The 17,681-nt window shown below is 58.9% G+C and overlaps 1 protein-coding gene across 2 annotated transcripts in view; it reads left to right on the top strand.

The window, feature by feature from the left end:
* Positions 1 to 243: 243 nt before the first annotated feature.
* FLT4 (fms related receptor tyrosine kinase 4) overlaps positions 244 to 17,681 on the top strand; it is a 40,577-nt gene continuing 23,139 nt past the window's right edge. For both annotated transcript variants that reach the window (XM_045795013.2, XM_045795012.2), the window contains exons 1-6: positions 244 to 384; positions 15,501 to 15,597; positions 16,208 to 16,452; positions 16,617 to 16,729; positions 16,852 to 17,014; positions 17,222 to 17,361. In XM_045795013.2, the coding sequence (XP_045650969.2) occupies positions 318 to 384; positions 15,501 to 15,597; positions 16,208 to 16,452; positions 16,617 to 16,729; positions 16,852 to 17,014; positions 17,222 to 17,361 (825 nt within the window). In that variant the 5' untranslated portion in view covers positions 244 to 317. The remainder of the gene's footprint in view (positions 385 to 15,500; positions 15,598 to 16,207; positions 16,453 to 16,616; positions 16,730 to 16,851; positions 17,015 to 17,221; positions 17,362 to 17,681) is intronic.

Here is a 17,681-nt window from a genome sequence, read left to right as displayed (position 1 = left end):
GTGCATTACCTGCATTCTCCGTCCGCCCGCAGCAGCCCCGGGGGGGCTCGGAAGTGGGACCTTAACCAGCCTCCAGCAGCTGAGCGAGACGGGGACCCTCTGATCTAGCCAGCAAGCTCCCTCGGCGGGGGGGCGGGACTGATAGGTGCGAGGGGCGGTCCGATGGGCCTGGCCCCGCCCCTTGGGGGAAGGGGTCCCGCCCAGGCCCCGCCCCGCCCGCGCCGGGCCCCAGCCCCGCCCGCGCTCGCTCTGTGCGCCCACACTCCGAGCCCCGAGCGGTGGCCGCGCAGGTCGGACCCGCGCCGCAGCGGCCGGAGATGCAGCGGGGAGCCGCGCTGTGCCTGCGCCTGTGGCTCTGGCTCGGACTGCTCGACGGCGAGCGCGGTGAGCCCTCTGCCCGCGCGGCTGGACGCGAGGGGGGACGCTTTCCCGGGGCGACGGGGGACGGGCGGGGCACTGGACCCCCGGGAGCCCAGGACAGCAGAAGAGATGGGGCTGGGAGCCGGGGGATACGGACGCCGGATGGAGTCCGGCAGACTGGGTCCGGGTCCGCCGGGCTGAGGAAAGGGCGGGCGGAGACTGCAGCCGGGTCAGGGACCGGGCACCGTCTGCACCGCAGCGCAGGAATTGCGCTCGGGGTCCTCGACCACCCTCCACTATGGGTGGCTTAGCTCCTTCGGAGCCGAGCCCCGCCGCACCGCGTCCTCAGCTAGGATCCTTCGCTTGCTTACTAGCTTCCCGGGGGAGTCCCGGCGCTGCACTGCTCTGCCCTCCCACCCGCGCAATTGGGACGGTACCCAGGCAGCCCCGCCGGGCCGCAGACCCGGGTGCGCACTTCCCGACGCCTCCCAGCTGCGCTCGAGGTCGGTCCCCCAGAGGGCGCTCCGGGCAGGTGTCCTTCTTCCCCAGCCCAGAGATTGCGGAGGCAGGGGTCCGGGGACCACCAGAGACAGGCGCCGTCGGGCGGGTTGGGCGCAGGTGCACACGGGAACTTGGGAATCTTGAGTTGACAACCCAGGAGAGATCAACGTGGCAGAAGAGGCAAAAAGCCAGCGCTCCCTCTATTTGACGGGACAGTAGCCTTTGAAGGCCGAACTCAAGCGCTTGGACTATAAGGCAGGAGCAGCTAGGGAAGGGTCTTAAGCACAGAGACGCAGGGTACGGTCTGTGAAGAAATATGGTCAGAAGTTGCCTGCGTGCGGTTGGAGAAAAGGGAGTGTGGGAGATGAGAAAGGGAGCAGAGGAATATCTTGTATAGAGATGTCAGGGGATGGGTGAGGATGAGCGGGACGTCTACACAAGATCTAGTGACCCAGAGAATGAGGGTAGAGAGAGGGTCATGGGTCCCCAGCGGTTGGGAGAACCGTGCTGGAAGAGCTGGAGGGGGTCCTTGCTATTTTCGAACACGGCAGTTATTGAATCCTGCCTTGACACGCTTCATCTCTTTTAGTAATCCTCACAAGGGAGTGTTAGACCCATTTTACAGAGGAGGAAGCATAGAACAAGGACATCTGTAACTCCTGCAAGGTTCCCAAAGGCCAGCAGTAAGGGAAATGGTCCACTAGATGTGTAGGATAACAGAGCCCCGTTCTCTACGCCTTCACAGGCTGAAGGGCAGAGGACAGGGCAGGTGAAGGAGGTGTGGATGAGTCTAGAGGCAGGATGGAGGAGGACATCTGGCCTCGGCCTCTGAGTTGGGGCAGGTCAGAGAAGAGGGGCTGCCCCTTTGCCCTTCCTTGCTCCCCTGCATCCAGCCCAGGGCCAGGCTCTCCCAGAATCTTAGTGTGTTTGCTGAGTGAGCGAATGAGTGTGGAGAGAGAAGTGAAGTGGGACAGGCTGAGGAGTGGGAGACCCCTGCTTGAGGAAACATCCAGCAGGCCACTGGGTATAGTGTCTGAAGCTCAAGAGAGGCTGGGCTGGGGAGCTGGAGAGGGAGGAGAGCAGAGTCCAGGATGTGATTCCCCCACACCAGGGAGGGAGCCAGAGGCTTCTGGGGAGACAGGGAACATTCTGCAAGGTGTGAGAACCAGGAGAGCCTGGGGCTGGGTGCTCTGGAGGTGGTGGAGGCAAAAGGGATGAGGCCAGTCCTACAGGAAGTTCAGGTGGTTCTTACCAAGGTCAGGAAGCAAAGAGGAGGAGAGAGGATGTCAGCTGAAGGGGCCCATGGAGGAGGGTGGCCTAGCTGGACCGCAGCATGGCTGGTGGGAAATGAGCCCTGCATTTGCCCTGGGGAGCTCCCAGCCTGATGGGGGGTGCTGGAGCAGAAGCATAAATACTTTAGGGCAGCCAAGTGTCAGGACAGCCAGAGTGGGTGGCCAGGCACTGGCAGGTGAGAATCCTGGGGACACTGAAGCTGACCCCGAAAAGTATGCAGTTAGCCCTAGATCCAGATTTTTGTCCCAGCTCTGCCCCTAAATTCCTGGCTGGGTGGCCTGGGCCCCAACTTCCTCTCCCTGTGCCTCAGTTTCCCCATGCACAGCAGTGCAATGGCCAAGCACTTGGGCTGGACTTTATGGCTGGGGGTCCTAGTCTAGTTCCAAAAGGCAGTTCCTTGGCAGTGTCCCCGTGGAGAGGGCAGGTGGCAGAGGACAGGCCCAGGAGGTTTTGTTTTGGGGGCTCAGTCTAGAGAGAGGCTGTCTGTGCCACCGGACAGTGGGCAATCAGCTGATGGACATGTAGGGGAAGCGAGGGGCAGCCGGGCAGCTGGGGTTGCCCTGGCCTGAGGACACTGGCCCCTGCCGTGGGCTGAGTCTCGTGTGGCCAGCCATTCAGCTCTCTGCTGTCCCTGTTCCTCAGCCCTGAGCCAGACCCAGGTGTGGACAGAGCAATGGGAGAGGGACAGGGCATGCCAGTCAGTGCAGACAGGATGTGGGGGCTGGGAACCCTACTCGGTCCTGTGGGCCACTGGCCCCAGCTCAGTCACTGTGGCTGCAGGGCTCTCTTCCTCCTCAGAGCACAGAGCCCACAGGACCAGGCAGTAGACTGAGAATGAGGTATAATGAGGATTATCTGGCCAGCTCCCCGCTTTTCCACCCCCACCCTGCCCCAGGCAGCGGGACCCTGACCCAGGGAAGAAGAATGCAGTTCTATGCAAGTCACACAATCTGGAGCCTGCTCAGGGGGTCTCAGGGAGGATTTGGACCAGCCCCATCCTGCAGGGGTTTTCCTGAGTGCAAGCCTGGCTGGGACATAGACATGGTATCAGACACGTGTTTCGTAGGGACAGACGTGCTCAGGACCCCCATGAGGCCCAGCTGGTAGCCATGGGCTGCAGAGGAAGGCGGCATCGCTTCTGGCTCAGGGCTTCTTGAAGGCATCTGCAGACTCCAAGGAAGGGAATTCCAAGTAGGGCAAAGAACCCCTCCGAAGCTCAGAGGCAGGAAAGTCCAGATGGTGTGTGGGGCCTGGTGGGTAATCAGATGAGGCTTGAGTCCCGAGGAACCCCGGGGGGCGGGCGGGGTAGGTGAGGCAGTTGGAGGTGGCAGGAGCCAACAGCACACCTGGAAAAGGGACGTTGTGGGCAGGGAGACACCTGGTCAGGTCCCCTGAAGGCACTACCAGAGGGGCAAAACAAGGTGGGAGCCCACAGCAAGGAGGTACCATAAGGGAGGGGGCAACAGGGAGTGAGGAGGTGAGAGGGATGCATGCTAGTTTCTGGCTTAAGCCACAGAATGGGTCATGAAGGTGGTTTACCAGATGGGGACCCTGCGAGGAGGAATGCAGGTGGGGAAAGATGAAGGGCTGCTCCGGGAGCCAAGTCCTCCAGGAGGAGGTGCCCAGCGGGACTTCCTGGGAGACCCCAGTTGATGCAACTGGGCCAGATAAGGAAGGAGGAACCTTGGGAGCACCTGACTGTAATAAGACAGAGGGCAATTCGGGAACCCAGGAAAATTAAGTGGGGTCTTAGCCAGGAGGGAGCAGTTCTTCTCTGTATCTAGCTTACACTCCTCCCACTGCAGTTTGGGCACTTGCCTCCCCAGGGCAGATTTCTCCCCACCAGGGCCTCGCCTGTCCCCCATAGCTCTCTGAGAGGCCTCTGGGGGAAGGAGGTGGACTGAGGGACGGGTCTGGAGAGCCCCTCACACTCCCTGCACTGACTTCGGAGCCAGAGGCAGCCGACGTGTCCAGCTGGAGCCAGGGATTCCTGAGTTTCGATCCTTTTCAGACACTGGCTTCCTCTGGGATCTCAGTTTTCCGGTCATGCCGAAGGGAGAAGTCTGGGAGCAGGAAGGTGCGGGCATTCAGGGCTGGCAGCCGCTGGGCTTGGGTGGGGCAGCCGCAAGCTCACCCCGGCTGGGCTCCCGTGCCTCGGGCCACCTCCGCCCCCCACCCCCCAGGCCGGGCCAGGGTGTGGGTGGCCCCGTGAGCAGGTCAGGGTGGCGAGTGGGGGAGCCCCGCCACGTGGCCAGCGAGGTCAGCAGGGGTTCATGGGAAAGGACTTGTCGGCCACAGGAGAGGACATCCTGCCTGCGTTTCCCTCTTCCTGCGGCAGGAGCCCACGGCCCCGATTTAGCAGCGCTGGGGGGCCACCTCTGAGCCAGCTGGGCTGTCTGATAACACCGCCCGTCCTGCCGCCGGGGAGCAGTGTCCTGACCCCTGGCAGGCCAGGGCAACTGCCTGGCACAGCTGGCTGCACCCAGCTGGGAGCCGAGCCTCTGCCAGGGTGCCCCTCCCCCTGTGTCACCCACAGGGGGTGCTCCAGCAGCCCAGGCTCCCACTGGCCCCACCCCCCCCCCCCCCCCGCTTCCAGAAAGGTGCCCCGCAGGACCTTTCTAAAACACAGATCTGAGCTTTCGGTGGCACCCCCAGTGATAAGCACCAGCTTCTTGAGTTGGTGGTCCAGACCCTTCCTGCTGGTGTTCCAAGGGCATCCCTAACCCCGTGTCCACCTAGCCTGCATGCACCGCACACCCCAGCTCCCAGCACATGACCTTTCTCCGGCTCTAGATACGCCCTGCCTTTCACCTTGCCTTGGGGGGGGGGGGTGCTGCCAAGAACTCCAGGCAGAGGATGGTGCTGCTCCAAGCAGGTGGGTTCGAGGGGGCTCCATTCCCACGAGCTGTGTGCCCCAGAGCATGGAATGCGGGCTTTCAGGCGGGTTTGGGGGAAGCTCTGATCCTCACCCAACCTAAAGCATCATCCTCAGAGCTGCCCTAAATTCTACCAAATGGAGATGCATTCGTATTAAGCCGCACGCAGGCACACACAGCACGTTTGGAGGGTCTAGCAGTGGAACCTCTCCTAGGTGTACAATGGCTAATCAAACTGCTTTACACGAGGGTGTGTGACGGTTTCAGCTTTGTGTCATAGCAGTTAAGGCTGGAGGAGTGAAATGGCTCGCAAGGCACTAGAGAAGCTTTGAAGGACTGTCAGGTGTCAGGTATCTGGTCTCAGACGGCATGGGGACAAGGGGTTAGAAGGGGCAGGTGGTTGTCTGCATTCCACAAGGAAGGTTCTGCTGGGGTCGGCAGGTGGGGGTCCTACATTTTTTACCACCTCTTGGACATTTTTACCTTGACCGTCCCAGAGACCTTTCAAAAGCAGCATGCCCCGCAGACACATTGCCTTCCTCCCAAGTCTCCCCCTGGCCAACATGCCTACCTCAGTGCAGGACATCTCCACCTCTATCCCTCACCTCCACACCTGCCCACACGCTCTGTGCCAGACCCTCAGGGGAGTCTTGGCAATCACAGGCCAAGTCTCATGTTGGGGATGCCACCATGAAAGGTGAGCATAAGCCCTGTCCTCCTTGCACTAAGCACCTGTCAGATGCAATGAGCCAACCACTGCTTGGAGCTGCAGAAACATGCAGCAGGGGCCCAAGGAGGGGGCCTCCACATGTGACCCTAGGGTTGGAGGGAGCACCAGTCATCTGTAAGACCGTGCGAAGAATGCAGCTTCTGCTCCCAAGTAGCTTAATGGTTTCAGGCAGGAGAGGGACTTATGTTCTGGAAAGATAATCTAAGCACTGGGTAATGCTGGACCAGTGGGGAGGCACTGACATGGCGAGCCAGGGGATGGACGATGGGGCCGGCTGGACAGTGGGCTGGAGAGTCGGGGGACTGGACGGGAGCTGTCCCAGGATCTGGCTTTCTGGGCAGAAGGTGTTCCCTGCTAGGTGTCTGAGTGCGAAGCACTTTGCCCTTTGGGGGGGGCAAGGGAGAGAAGAGGGGCAAGCCTGCAGCTCCCAGCCCCCTCCCCTCCCCACCGTGGGTGCTGCCTCTGTGGATGGACATGACTTCCCTGAGGCCTTCCCTGAGGCCATACAGCCCAAGAGTGGCATTGCGGGGCACACAGCCAGGCTCAGGGGGCTCCAAGCACACTCTGGGAACAGCCCCTCCTATCCCAGCCATCTCAGTCTTGTAAGGTCAGGAGACTGTGGCCTCTTGACCCTCACCCTTGATGTCTGGAGGCACAGAGTTACCAGCCAGTTGGCTGTGGGGGCTGAGTGGAGCCAGGAATGCCTGACAGGTGACCACCACTAGGATGGGAGACCTTAGTGGAAAGGAGAGCCGTGCTTCCGGGCGGATGCAGAAAAGATGGTTCAAGCTGCAGAAACACAAAGAATGCAGGCACGTACAGAGTAAGGAGTAGCTTCCCACGATCCTCTCCCCTGGAGATCATCTCTGAGCAGCATGTTAACCCCCATGCCTTCAGTTTTCTCAACGGCAAAACGACAAGAATAGTACCCACCTCAGGGGGCATTAGTGGGGTGCGATGTGCGCAGGTGTGCAGGCCCGGGCTGGCACACAGAAAGTGCTAAATCCGTGTCTGCTATTATTATCCTAACAGGATGTATGAGGTGAGCAGAATTTGGGGGTCAGAGCATGAGCCTTCGTTTAGTGCTCTGAGTGCCTATTTGCCTATTTGCCCACATCCTTGCCGATACTGGGAATTCTCTATCTTTTAAACATGTGCTCGTCTTGTGGGGTGGGGAGTGGTGCGCCCTGTGGCTCCTGCCTGGGGTGGGTGTGGTATGGTCTGAGGGGTGGGGGTGCCCTGCCAGAAACATGTTGGAAGAAAGCCCCACCACCACCCCCTGCAGGACTGGAGCTCAGGAAAGCTGCTGGGGAGGATGGAATAGTTCAAAGGTGGGCTTGGAGCCCTGGAGGGTGCCATCACCAAGAGGAGGGAGCACACCAGTCAGCAAGGCCAAGAGCCTCAGGCGGGCCTGCAACCCAGGACCCTCTTCTACGGCCTCCTTGACCCACATCTGTTCCATCTACCTGACAGCCCAAGGTCACCCATATTCTAGCCTTGCACGTTCCGTCTGCCCTGTGTGTTCTCTGGGCCAGCAAGCTCCTACTCGGTCTACCAAGCACATTTCAGCTCACCTCCTGCCAGCAAGGCCTTCTCTGACCCCCCTACCCCACCACCACCACCACAGCTGTGGCATGCAAAACACTCAGCAGTCACAGCCACGGGCTCAGGGTGCACGAGCCAGCAACAGTGTGTCCTTGCGATGGTTTGTAACGTGGTATCATGTTATGTGTGGTTCCCTATCATCCTGGGGATAATTCTCATTTTGCAAGTGGGAAAACTGGGGCTTGGAAAGAGGAAGGGCCTTCCCTGAGGCCATACAGCCCGAGAGTGGCATTGCGGGGCACACAGCCAGGCTCAGGGGGCTCCAAGCACACTCTGGGAACAGCCCCTCCTATCCCAGCCATCTCAGTCTTGTAAGGTCAGGAGACTGTGGCCTCTTGACCCTCACCCTTGATGTCTGGAGGCACAGAGGTTACCAGCCAGGCATGGAGGGAGAACTCTAGGACTGAACACCCTTGTGCCTCCCCTCCAAGAGTGAAGGGAGAGGGACCTGGAGCCAGTCTCCCTAAATCTGCCCAGCTCTAGGAGAGATGCATAGAGACCCCAAGCCCTGCCTCACCTGGCCAGCTGTCCCCCATGTTTCTCCTTCGGTTTGCCTCCAGTTTCCAGCCTGGCCCCTGGCTGCCTCTGTCGTCCTGGACATACCTGCTAAGGAGAGTGTGGATCAAACTGGCAGGACTGCCACATAGTCCCCGTCACCCACAGGGTGACCATGACAGCGTCTGCAGTAAGAAATTGTCAGTGTGTGGTGGGACACCCCTGAGCTCACAGACCATCCCGATGGGTTGGCTGTGCTGGATCCGAGGACAGAGCCGTGCCCAAGGACAGGGCCAGGGGAGGGACCATGCACTCAGCCCCTGGTCTCCAAGCAGGAGCAGCGATTCTCCAGGCACAGAGAACAGGAAAGAACAAAGGACACAACCTAAGACCAGCAGGGAGGTGGGCAAGGACCTGGTGGATGCTGGAAGTGCAGCACTGGGAGGTGAAGCCAGCCAGGAGGGCGGGAACTGTTGGGATGGGCTTCACACCTGGAGGCCAGGCCAAAGGCACACACAGCTCCAGAAGGCCACAAGGAGCCAGTGAAGGTGTCCTCAGGCCATGACACCCCTCTGGGCTGAGGGACAAATTGGAGGTCAGAAAGGCTGCTAAGGACTAGAGAGGCAGACACTCAGGGTAGTGCTGGGAGAGAAGGGGACAGAGAGATGTGAGGACTGGGAACTGGGCAGGAACGGGCCTGGACTCAGCCAGACCTGGGCTCCCGCCCAGCTGCCAGCCCACTGCCTCTGTAGGTCCTGGAGCCTCAGTTTCCTCATTGCTGACTGGACTCGTGATTCTTCCCTTCCTCCCGGGTTGTGTGAGGATCAAAGGAGGAAATGACTGAAAGGCCATGGTCAGTGCCTAAAACACAGGACTTCCCACACCCCCACCTCCTGCCGCTCGCCCCTCACCCAGGATCCCAGTGTCCTGGAGCCGACTGTGGCTGACGCCAGGGTCCCCACTGCCCAAGGCTGCTGACAGCACAGAGAAGAGGAGGTGTGCACTCTGGCCTCCCTGACCTCGGCCCGGCGCCTGCCCCGACTGCTCTGTTGCGAGCTGGGGGGCCAGGGCTGCTGGCCAGGGGAAGGAAGAAGCCAGTTCCTGGGCCAGGAACAGGAAGGCAGGGGGAGTGCGGCAGAGGCCAGGATGACAGCGCTTCCTGCTGTCAGGAAGGGAAGGATAGTGGGGACAGACAACAGCCCAGCAGGAAGGAGGCATCTTCGTTGGGGTTGCAGGTGGGGGCTGGGCAGCATGGAACCTCTGGTCGAGACAGTTGTTGGGTCAAATCTGTCTTAGCTACTGAGCATTCTGGGGTACACGTGGTCACCAGGGAGCTTGGTCTTTAAAAGTGGAAACATATTTTCCAGAGGAATGACAGGGTCTGACATAGTTTCAACCTAAAGGAAAACCTAAGGCCTGTTTAGCCAGCCAGTCAGCAATCCATCCATCCATCCATCCATCCATCCATCCATCCATCCATCCACCCATCCTTCTGTCTGTGCATCTACCCTTCTACCTAGTCATCCCTCCTTCCATCCTTTCATCCATCTTTCCAACCATCCTTCCATCTATCTAGCTTCCATCTATCCATCTGTCCATCCACCCATCCCTCCATCCACCCATCTTTCTATCCATCTGTCCATCTATCCATCTACACTTCTGTCTAGCCATCCCTCCTTCTAACCTTTTATCCATCTTTCCAACCATTCATCCATCCATCCATCCACCCACCCATCCATCTACCCATCCTTCCATCTATCCATCTGCCTGTCCATCTATTCTTCTATCTAGCCATCACTCCTTCCATCCTTTTATCCATTCATTCATTCATCCTCCCATCCATCCACCCTTCTATCATCTATTTGTCCTTCTATTCATCTATCTGTCCATCTGACAATCCAGCTAGCCATCTTTCCATCCATCCACCCATATTTCCATCCTTTCAATCATCCATCCATCCATCCATCCATCCATCCATCCATCCATCCATCCTCTCACCCATTTATTCATCCAACAAGTATTTATGGAGTGTTGATTCTGTGGCAAATGCTGTGCTAGACATGGGGTGGGGTAAAAAAATGAGACTGTCCTGGTCCTTTGAAATTTACTCCCCACTGAAATTTACTGTCTAGTAGAGGAAACAGAAAAACATAAGTTGACGGGTGCCTGGGTGGCTCAGTCAGTTAAGTGTCTGCCTTCAGCTCAGGTTATGGTCCCAAGGTCCTGGGATCAAGTCCCGCATCAGGCTCCCTGCTCAGCGGGGAGTCTGCTTCTCCCTCTCCCTCTGCCTGCTGCTCCCCCTGCTTGTGCTCTCTCTCAAATAATAAATAAAATCTTCCTAAAAAGTAACGTTTTTTGGACAAATGAGTAAGATAATTACAAATTGTGACAAGAAGGATGAAGCAACCGGGAGGTTAAGATGAATATTAAAGGGGTACTTAGGTTTTGGAGGGGGTCAGAAGTCATGACTAAGCTAAGGCCTGAGGGTGAGAAGAAGCCAGCCTGCGCAGGGCATGTGAGAAGAGGCAAATCAGGAGGAGTATGTGCAAAGGCCCTGGGACAGGAAGGAACATGCATGTTATGGAACAGCCTGAAGGGCATGATGGCTGGAGGACATGAACACAAGGTGAGAGTGGCCCAAGAGGGTATGGAAAGGGGGTTAGGGGCCCAGCCATGAGTTTGGGTTTTCCTGAAAATGCAGTGGGAAGTCACTGATGGGATTGAAGCACAAGCATGACATGGCCCGTTTCTGTTTCTTACCTATCACTAACAACTGTGTGCAGGACTGAAGGCGGGTAAAAGTAAGCCCAGGAGCCCACTTTGGGACTGAGTGCAGTTGGGCAGGCCCCAGTGGGAGAGCAGGGGCTGGCTCTGGGATGCTTTGGTGGTGGGTGGTTGGACAGGGTGAGGAGAAGCACATCCACAGCTGCTCCCCTATGGGAGATGGGAGCTATCAAGGAGAAGCCTTGGAAGGGGTGAAGAGGGTGTGAGTCTAGAGTTCAGCATCAGAAATCTGGGACCCGGGGTGTCTGTAGGATGGCCAAGCGCTATTGCAACTGGATACTTCAGACTGGAGTTGAGAGAAGGACAGGAGGTAGAGATTCTGGAGGGATCTAGACACTTCAGGGTGAGATATATAGAAAAGAGAGTGAGGAGCGATACACGTGGTGCTGGGCAGAGGGGAAAGAGGAGGACAAGGAGGCGGTGAGCTCACAAAAGGTGGCAGAGGAGGAGACAGCCCTGCTCCCTGCCTGGAGTGCCCACTGGTCCTGCAGCAAGGAGATCATGGAGTGCCTTGACCAATGGCTCCATAAAACAGGGGTGGCATCTGCACCCCAGAGGGAGGATGAACAAATGTGAAAGGAGGGGACAGCAAGCAGAGTTTTGCTGTGAATGGGGAGTAGGAAAGGGGGCAGGGTTGGAAAGAAATAGAGGATCAAGGAATTTGGGAGGGGAAGGTTTGTTTATAGAATGGAAGATGGAGGGCTTGGCCTTGGGAGGGGGAGTGCCGGAAGGTTCCCAGGGCCCAGGCAGGGGGTGAGGAACTTGGATGTAGGAAGATGATCTCCATCTAATGGCTTTACTTCATTAATGCTGAGAGTGAGGGAGGAGGGAACACCCTGAACTTCAGTCCAAGGGCCCATTTAGGGTCTGCCTACAGGACAAGAAAGAGGGGGTGGGACAGCAACAAAAGCTCTGGCTTTGCACTGCATGCTGAGCCCAAGAGGGCCATGGTGGTGCTGCAGGGTTGGGGTGGAAGGTGAGAGGCAAGGAAACAATCCGAATGATGGGCGAAGGGCCTCACTGTGCCAGGACAGGGGTGAGACCAGGAGGGGGTATCTATGGGTAGGGGTCCCTGGACTGGGAGTTTTGATGAGGCTGAAGGACTTAGCAGCGGTGGGACAAGGGCACCTAGCAAGAGGCAGAGGAGATGGGGAGAGCAGCACAGGAAGGCAGGGACTCGGTGATGGCGTAGCTTCTGGTAAGGACTGGGTCCAGGGTGTGCCCAGGAAGTGAGTGGCTGAGAGGAGGAGGGAGGACAGTGGAGATGAGGACCAGGAGGCCGGTGAGTCACCCGTGTGGATGTTGAAACCATGGGGAATGGCCTGAGTTGGGGTGGTGGGAGCTGGATAGCCAGGAGCAAAGAATGAGGGGAAGTAACCAGGATGGCAGCTAATGACAGCAGAAGCAGGTGGTACATCAGAGAAGGGAGATGACCCCAGGAAGCTCTCCACTGCCAGGCATGTGCCATGGAGAGCCCTACTACCTCAAGGGCAGTGGTGCTTCAGAAAGCCAGGTTTCAGTTAAGGCAGAAGGGATAGAGGAGGACAGTGAGATCTACAGCACAGCCTGCTGATCATGCAGGGCCTGGTGGAAGGGAGTGAAGACAGGGGCACTGGGGCAACAAAGGAGAGACTTGCACAGATGGATAAAAGGATTGGAAAGAACAATAGATAGTCTGTCTGTTTAGTACAGTGATGTGGATGCTTCCTTTGGTAGGGAGGAAGATCCTACAGGCCCCATTCCCCATCCATCAATGCACTCCAGCGTCCACCCATCCACCCACAATCCAACCATCCTCTCCCATCTACCCATCCACCCCCATCCACCCATCTACCCTCTGTTCACCAACCCACCCATTCACCCTTCCACCCACAATCCAACCACCCATCTACCCCATCCTCCCATCCACCCACAATCCAACATCCACCCTCATCCTCCCATCTACCCTCTGTTCACCATCCACCCACCCATCCACCACTCATTCATCATTCCATCTAACCACTATCCATCTACCCACCATCAATCCATCCAACTATCCCTCCACCCATCCACCCTCCCACCTATCCACCCACTCACCCATTTATTCATCTGATCATCCATCACCCATCCTACCATTATTGAATACACCCCTCCACCTTCAGTGTGCATCTCCTCTGTACTGAACTTAGGAAGGTGAAGAAAATACAGCCTCTCTTCAGATGTGACCAGAAAACCACAATTCAGTTTGAGAAGCGTTCTGACAGCAGGGGCTCAGGAGGCCGAAGCTGCCTGAGTAACGTTGATTGCCCCGCCACAGGGAAGGGACATGTGAACAAGGCCCTGAAGAGGGGGCTCTGCCGAAGGAAAGGAAGTACAAATGTTCAGGGCAAAAGGACAGGTGAAGGCAAAGACTTCAAGATATGAAAAGCCTGGGGGAGCCTGGGTGGCTCAGCCGGTTAAGCATCTGCCTTCAGCTCAGGTCATGATCCCAAGGTCCTGGGATCGAATCCCACATCCAGCTCTCTGCTTAACAGGGAGTCTGCTTCTCCCTCTCCCTCTGCCCCTCCCCCCCACTCGTGTTCTCTCTCTCTCTCTCTCTCAAATAAATAAATAAAATCTTTAAAAAAAAGTTATGAAAAGCCTGGCACTTTGGGACAAGGGTGAGAGCTCTGTGCTCTCAGAGATGTGTCAGGAGATGAAGCTGGAGAGAAGGGCATGGCCAGAGTCCTAGTGTGCCCCTACTTCATCTTGGAAGCAAAAGGGAGCTGCCCAAGGAAGGTGGGCTGACATCTGCCACAGCTCCATAGTCAGGGGGTGTGCCCCAGATGTGTATCCCAGAGAAGGGGACACTCGGCCTCCCTGGGGGTCCTAGGGCAAGCTGCAGGCCTCACCGGGGAGCATGCACAGGTCTGGGGCAGGTGGGTGCTGGCTGCCGTGCCTCTCCTCTGGTGCCCACATGCCAGCCTCAGGCCTGACCCCTAACTGGTCCACTGGGAGGGCAGCTCTTTTGTCCCCTGCAGGTCCAAACGCAACCCGCTGTCCCTCCTCTTCTGTTGTCAGAGGCCAGTTGTCTGCTTGCTGTGGCTTTTCCACTGCCTGGAAAATCCTATTTCTCTTTCAACACCCAACTGAGAGGTGCCCTCCCAGGATTTTTTTTCCTAGGCCCTAACTACCCGAAGGGAGCCTCCCCTTTGCAGGGCACCCCCTTGGCAGCAGCCCTGGGGGTGTGCAGTGGAGGCTGGTGTGCATGGAGGGCTAACACTCACCCTGGGGAGGATGGAACTGGTGGCAGGAGGGGGTGCACTGGGTTCAGGTGAAGGAGGGACTTTGCAGTGGTCACAGAGGCCAGGCGAGGAGCTGCCTTCTGAAAGCCGTGGTGCCGTCCAGCAGGAGGGTCTATACAATGGGACTAGATGCTCAGTGAGGACCTTCTGCTCTGACTGACAGTGGTGTGGTGCCTAGAAAGTTTTGGCCAGCAGGAAGCATGGAAGGGAGGGGCGAGCCAGGCCCTGGCTAGTGGCTGCTTTGTCCATAGGATGCTGAAATGAGATCTTGGTGTACAGAGCATGCCGTCCTAGTACTGTTTTCTAGGGCGGGTCAGGGTCAGGATGGTGTAAGGCAACTATGGCGGGGGGCCCCTGGGATCCACGTTCCACAGTTAGCTGCCGGGGCAGGACACTGGGCATCAGAGAGCTGGGCTGGGGAGGACGGAGGAGCTGGATCTGTGGGACTGGAGAGGGCTGCGGGCTGCGGCCAATAGTGGGCTGTGCCCCCCAGGAGGACAGGGACACAGGGGGAGGGACAGGACACAGCCCTGGGCCTCCAGCCACACAGTCCTCTCTTCCTGTTGTCTCAGGATGGTCCTGGCAGGATGCATCTGCCAGAGTTCCAGGTCCAGACCTCCCCCAAGGCCTGCTCCCGCCCCCACCGGGATCTCACACACACGTACACATGCGCGTGTGCAAACACACACACACACGCATGTCCATGGGCATGCACACACCAACATGTCAAAGACACATGCATGCACATCCACACACAAAGCCACACACACCACTTACGCACCAGCCCCCCCCACACAAGTCCATGCCCACAAAGGCACACACACAAACACACACACGCACACACGGACCCCCACCTATGGACATGCACACACACAGGCACACACGGTCCTGCTGAAGGAGGACGGGGGGCAAGAAGCTGCTCGGGCAGCAGCGGGGTTTTCAACCAGGCAGAGCAAGCTTATTTGTGTGTCTGGGGTCAGGCCCTGTGGGAAGAATGAAGGAACGAGGCCCGGGGTTTCGGGGGGAGCTAGGGCAGCCAGAGGGGGCTGCAAGGGTGCACAGAAGCAGATGGAGCCAAGGACACATGATGTAAACCCCACAGGACCCAGGAGAGGGTGAGCTCATGGGCAGAATCTGGGGGGAAAGCCAGGGGCCCTTGGTTCTGGGCATTTGGGGAGAGTCTGCACCGCGCGGGATGCCCTCACAAGCACTGGTCGAGCATCTGAAGTTCAGGAGGGAGGGGACTTCCGACAGACATGTGAGGGTCACACACCCCAGGTCTCCCCCATCGACTTCATACTGGCAGCTCAGCGTGTGTGGGGCCAGAGATTGGGGATCAGTTAGGTCAGGGTTCACTGGGGGCTGGGACCAGTCTGCTGCCACGGACAAGGGCCAGGGGCACCCAAGGTAGAGATTACTGACTGTCTTGGGGCCTCACAGGTACTGCCCAGCTCCAAGAGCTGGGGCAGCCCCTGCCCTAGGGAGGAGTATGCTCTTAGGGGCAGGGAAGGCCCATCAGGACCAGACTGACGTCACCATGTCACCGTGTGAACTCACGACCCAGTGCTGTACTAACCCTGTCTTCCACCCCAGGCCTGGCGAGTGGCTACTCCATGACCCCCCCAACCCTAAACATCACAGAAGAGACACACGTCATCGACTCCAGTGACAGCCTGTCCATCTCCTGCAGGTACTCGGTCCTTAGCCATGGGGACAGGGGCCTGGGTCCCCCCAGACCAAGGGGACCAGAGAAGGCCAAGGCAGGAGATGGTAGAGAAGAACCCAGAAGGCAGCCCCTCCCCAGGGCAGAGGGACCTCAAGGCTTAGTGGGGCTCCCTCGTCACCTGGGTGTGGGCACCTGGAGGCACAGACCATCCCTGGCCCCGCAGACACCTTGCACCCACTCCCATCCTACTCCCCCCCCCCGGGTCACTCTAGGGTGACCCCAGGCCAGTCCATGCCCACCTGCCTGATTACCCTTCATGGACCCCAGGTCCCCTACACCCACCCCCAGCCACCTGCCACTGGCTCCAGGCCCACCCACACAGACTTCAGGCCTGTTACAATCCCTGCAGCCCCAGGGATGGTCAGCAGGCTTCTCTGCAGGCCAGCCTACCCCATGTAGGCTTAAGAGCCAAAGGCCCCAAGGGGCCTCAGGGTGCACCCTGCCCTGGGCTGGGTCCATGGCATGTGCTCAGAAATTGGGCTGTTCTGACCTTTGGGTGAGACAAGCTACGGGCAAGGCTTGTGCCCTGGGGCTGCAGCTGGGGCCCCTCTTGTGCTCTCGTGTCCTCTGCCAGGGGGCAGCACCCCCTCGAGTGGTCCTGGCCAGGGGCTCAGGAGGCACCGGCCACAGGGGAGAAGGACGGCGAGGACACAGGAGTTGTGCAAGACTGCGAGGGCACGGACACCAGGCCCTACTGCAAGGTGCTGCTGCTGCGCGAGGCCCGCGCCAACGACACGGGCAGCTACCGCTGCTACTACAAGTACATCCAAGCCCGCATAGAGGGCACTACAGCCGCCAGCACCTACGTGTTCGTGAGAGGTGAGGGGGCCATACACCCGGGCCTGGATCCTGGCGGGAAATCTGGCACCCGCAGCCCCAGCCCCAACCCGCAGACCCGGGGGGGCTGCCCCACTGCCCCTCACCTGAGTAGAGGACCCCCAAGCCCCGCCTTCCCCTCCCACAACCTGTCCCCCTCTCCTCAGACGTGGGGCAGCCATTCATCAACAAGCCAGACACGCTCCTGGTCAACAGGAAGGATTCCACGTGGGTGCCCTGCCTGGTGTCCATCCCCGGCCTCAACGTCACGCTGCGATCGGTACGGCCCTCCACCTCCCCGACTCCCACCCCAGGATCCAGCCCCTCCCCTCCCGTCCCGGGGAAAGGCGGCCACTGGTCTGGCCAGGAGAAGGGGTCTTGACAGCCACCATGTCCCTGCAGCAAAACTCGGCACTGCGGCCTGATGGGCAGGAGGTGGTGTGGGACGACCGTCGTGGCATGCGTGTGCCCACACCGCTGCTGCGTGATGCCCTGTACCTGCAGTGTGAGACCACCTGGGGTGGCCAAGACTTCCTCTCCAACCCCTTCCTCGTGCACATCACAGGTACGGGCTGCCCCCTCCAGCAGGGCCCTCCTCCGGGCACCACTGCCCATGTCCAGGGAGAACCACAGGAGGAGGACGGGGTATCCCCCCAATGCCAGGGATGGGGCCACAGGGGCCACAGCTGGTCTCAGTGACACCCTGTGCCCAGCGCTCTGCGTGTGTGCCATCCTGTGAGGGGCGTGGGGGTCACTGTGCATGTGTCACCAGGCAACGAGCTCTATGACATCCAGCTGTTCCCCAAGAAGTCGCTGGAGCTGCTGGTCGGGGAGAAGCTGGTCCTAAACTGCACTGTGTGGGCTGAGTTCAACTCAGGTGTCACCTTCAACTGGGACTATCCAGGGAAGCAGGTGAAGCCGACAGCCCCACCAGGGCCATCCTGGAACCATCCCCCGGAGTCCCTGTCACTGCCTACACCTGCCCCATGCCCACACTGTCCCCAGGAGTCCCCATCACTGCCCACGCCCACTGGGCCTGGTGCACACTGGCCTCCAAAGAGAAGAGGTTTGGACCTCATCCTGCCCTAGGAGCCCCTGCCTGATGAAAGGGGCGACCCCATGGAAAATTCTGGGTCTGGGTCCAAGGCTTCCAGAGCCATAGCTGGGCTGGGGTACGTGCCCTTGGTGCTCAGTTCTGCCAGAACCCACCTGCTCTGACCCTGGGCTTCCCC

The sequence above is a fragment of the Ursus americanus genome, chromosome 5 (assembly GCF_024610735.1).
Source record: "Ursus americanus isolate L20-20 chromosome 5, mUrsAme1.1.p, whole genome shotgun sequence".
NCBI lineage: Eukaryota > Metazoa > Chordata > Mammalia > Carnivora > Ursidae > Ursus > Ursus americanus.
Note: the sequence above shows the minus strand (reverse complement) of the source record. Positions and strands in the feature narration are given on the sequence as shown.